Source organism: Panicum virgatum, chromosome 7N (genome assembly GCF_016808335.1).
Source record: "Panicum virgatum strain AP13 chromosome 7N, P.virgatum_v5, whole genome shotgun sequence".
In the NCBI taxonomy this organism is placed as follows: domain Eukaryota; kingdom Viridiplantae; phylum Streptophyta; class Magnoliopsida; order Poales; family Poaceae; genus Panicum; species Panicum virgatum.
Window position 1 is genome coordinate 39,221,715 of NC_053151.1, and position 3,497 is coordinate 39,225,211.

At 45.2% G+C, this 3,497-nt stretch overlaps 1 protein-coding gene and 1 long non-coding RNA gene across 2 annotated transcripts; one reads left to right on the top strand and one right to left on the bottom strand.

The window, feature by feature from the left end:
* Positions 1-449: 449 nt before the first annotated feature.
* On the bottom strand, positions 450-1,841 carry LOC120680667. Its single transcript, XM_039962178.1, has 2 exons — positions 1,741-1,841; positions 450-1,072 (listed from the first exon to the last, which is right to left on the bottom strand). Exon 2 carries the CDS (start codon positions 1,008-1,010, stop codon positions 660-662), a length of 351 nt encoding a protein of 116 aa, XP_039818112.1. The 5' UTR covers positions 1,011-1,072; positions 1,741-1,841; the 3' UTR covers positions 450-659.
* LOC120680668 lies at positions 856-2,796 on the top strand. The gene is made up of 2 exons (XR_005677763.1): positions 856-1,081; positions 1,172-2,796. It is a non-coding gene; the product is annotated as an uncharacterized LOC120680668 (long non-coding RNA).
* Positions 2,797-3,497: the final 701 nt, after the last annotated feature.

A 3,497-nucleotide genomic window follows, 5' to 3' on the forward strand; every position in this document is an offset into this window, starting at 1 on the left:
GAGAAAACATGAGAGAGAAGAGAACCGGCGTTTCGCGACACGCCGACACTGTAGCGGGCGAAATGCACTGTAGCAGATGTTCTCCCGGTTGAAAACGTCCACGTTGCTGCTGGGCATTCAATATCGGTGGCGCGCTGGTCGAAGCCGGATGACATGGCGTCCTCCCCGCCCGCAGCAGGCGAAATCCATAAGACTTGCTCTTACCAGTCCTTCACTGCGAAGTCTGCAATGTTGCTCGTACGATGAGTACGTTCCCTGTAGTACAGATGGGCGGCGCATCGCTTTCGCTTTCGCAGTCTCGCTAGCTTGAGATGCAAACCCCAGCCAAACGATATGTCTACATGAGTTGCATGTATACAAATCTGGAAGCACTTGAAGGATTCAATTTGGGGCGAACATTTGACAAATATAGCTATCTGAAGACTAGAGATGAAGGTTATTGCGAGCACTGAACTGAACTCAAAAATATATACATAGGCGAACTGAAGAATAACAAATATCAGACCCGTCGACTACATATGATGTACACGCACGCCGGCCGTACTGGCCTGGACATCTACAAGAATACCACATGGCAAAAATCCCCCCAAAGGAGAAGCTCTAGCTAGCTAAACACACAAATGTCCGGCTCAAAAAAAAAATCTGCCTCCATGGCTAGTTCACTTCTGCTGGGACGACGACGACGACAGTAAGTCCTGCATATACTTGTCCGTCCGGTCGAGCTCCTCCAGCATGGCGGCCACCTTCCGGTCGGCCTCCGTCACCGTCTCGCTGAGGTGCTCGCTCAGCAGCCTCGCGTACCCCATCTCCTCCTTCACCTTCATCCACTCCTTGCGCACCTTGGTCAGGTTCTTCTCCAGGTTGCGCTGCTCCTTGTCCTGGCTCCGGCAGCCGTGCGACCGCCCGCGGCTGCTCGACGCGCCATGGCCGGGGTCGTAGAAGCCGAACGGAGACGACGACGCCGACGGCTGAGAGAAGCTGAGCATCCCGTTGCGAGTCCACCGCTGCATGATGCCTGATCTGCCTGAAGATTTCAACAGAGCCCGATGGTTGTCCTTGTGGCTTGTGCTACCTGCATTTGGTAATATCAGATGTTAACAAGAACTTCTGTTTTCATAAAAAAAAAAAGAACTTCTGTTTTCATGTGGCACTAGGATTTTTGACATTGCAGGCTTCGAATTGAATCATGTGGAAGAAAACGTACGGATAAGGATCGGATCAATGCAATCCTTGTGCTAAATGCTCGGGGTCTGGCAATTTCATGTCCAGAGGATGATCATGGATTATTCATTGTTTCAGAAAAAATCTGAAAGCCTGTTAAGTCACTGCCTAGTACTACACATTCTGGCTTTATTCTGTCAGTAGAAATACTAACAGTATCTGATAATGGGCATTACCTTTTTCTATTCCTCAAATTCGACTGCAAGATGATAAACATCATTGAATCAAATGGAAACAAAATAATCCCAGATGATGATCCGTTCTTTGAAATGGCGAAATGTCAGGTAAATCAACATTCGACAGTGAGGCAGCAGATCAGATTTACTGAACCATTAGTTGTCACAAATCACAATACTGTGCAAATGTTTATGATACGAAAAGGAAGAAACCAAACTACAAACATCTGGAAATATATATGTGCAGTTTTTGCAGGTTATTGACGCAGGGAACACTTGCAATATGAAAAATGTCAAGAAGAAAACGAAAACTTGAACAGCTCAAAGTATATATGCTGCTTACCTTATAAACTCCCCCAAGGTATGCGACTCTGACGCTAGCTCTCTTCTCTTGGTCTGAAAGGCTTGGGCGCGCTCTTAGATGGTTATGTGGTGAAGGACACAACTAGGGGCTCAGCTATTTATAATCACAAGTTCACAACACTTGGTGAAAACCTCCTACCTAATCTGTCTGGACTGTCTAGCATTCGCCAATGAGGTGAGAAACTTTTCCTGGTCAAGGATGATGGACTAATTAGTGCCACTGGGTTAAAAGAAGGGTGACCAAAGTTAGATGTATCCAGCTCATGTGATGGCACTCTTAGTACTAAATTAATCGGAGGCGCGTGGCTGACACGGTAAGGCTTGGATAGTCTGATGCGTTATGCGTAGCAGGAATCTTTAGGCACTATATTACTCGCGAGGCATGTGGCGAGTACGATGATGCGCTCTAAAAATGCAGATGATGCAGTTGTGAGCACAAGGAAGGCCAAGGGAATCAGATAGCCTGAATTGAAGTCCTTACTTAATTTGTGCTCTGTTACTGGGACTGGCCTTATTTAAACTGAATTAGGAGGAGAGTGACTGAAGTAAAATTACACCACATAAGTAGAGTTCTTGATTACTATCTATGGAGAATAATATAAGTTAGTAAGGATTTTCTTTTCGAACGAACGGACACAAGATTGTGCCTATTTTATTGGTAAAGAAGGGTGATTAGAACTCAGCTAGCTGGTCATAGAGCAAGTAAACCAATAATCTCGATCTAACAAGGACGCTAGATCTTTTGTGCCTACTGAAATTCAGGCTGTGTATCCCAGTAAACAAAGAGTCAAGTATTTTGTAGTCCTTTACTTCTATTCAATAAGTGGGTTCGTTCTGTAGGTGCGTTATTACATCTGCAGAATTTTCCTAGATGTTGTGGTTGCAGTTGTTTTACTTCGATGTCTTTTCTCCTTTTTGTTCTAAGTGGTGATGTTCTCTGTACTTTGACCCTACACCATTTGGGAGACAGAAATATGCCCATATCAGTTTTTCAAAAATTCTGGTATCAGTTCTATGTACTGTGCCATTGATGGTAGAACCACAGTGCATCAGTAGTGTTACTATTATCAAGTAATTAGTTATGTACTCTAACACCTAATTTTCCTGCGCAAAGCATCGTTGGATTTGAAGAGACAATAATGTACTGACTGACTGAAGCTCCAAACTTCAACCATGCTAATCTACACTACTACATCTCCGTCTCTGAAGACATAGATTGAATCATAACCAAAATCTAGAAAAGCACAAAAAAATACAGTTAAGTTGGTACTTTAGTTGGATACATATTAGCCCATTCGGATGGGCTGGGGCTGGCTGGAGTGATCAGCCCAGCCGTTTGTCTGCATAGGTCCAGCCAGCTCCCACTGTTTTCAGCAGCAATAGCCAGCCAGCCGCTGTTTCCAGCAGTAACAATACCTACCAGCTGGTCTGTTCCAGCCAGCCACCAGCCCAGCCATCCGAACAGGGTGATTGATAGCATTAATAGCATAGGGTGTCAGTAGTTCTGAAAAATCTGACGCTTGGAGCTCTTCATGCATCGCATTGCATAGACGACCCCCTTTTCTTCTAATCAGTCTTGTTTGCAGATTCGTTTGGATGTTGGGCGCATGCACAACCCTTTTGCATATAGAAGTATGCTGGATTGGACATCTGGTGCTTGCAGAAGCTGAGGGATCGAAACTGGCGACCAGAGGGGGGGTGAATGGGAGCCGATCAAAATTTCTCTCGAAATCGATC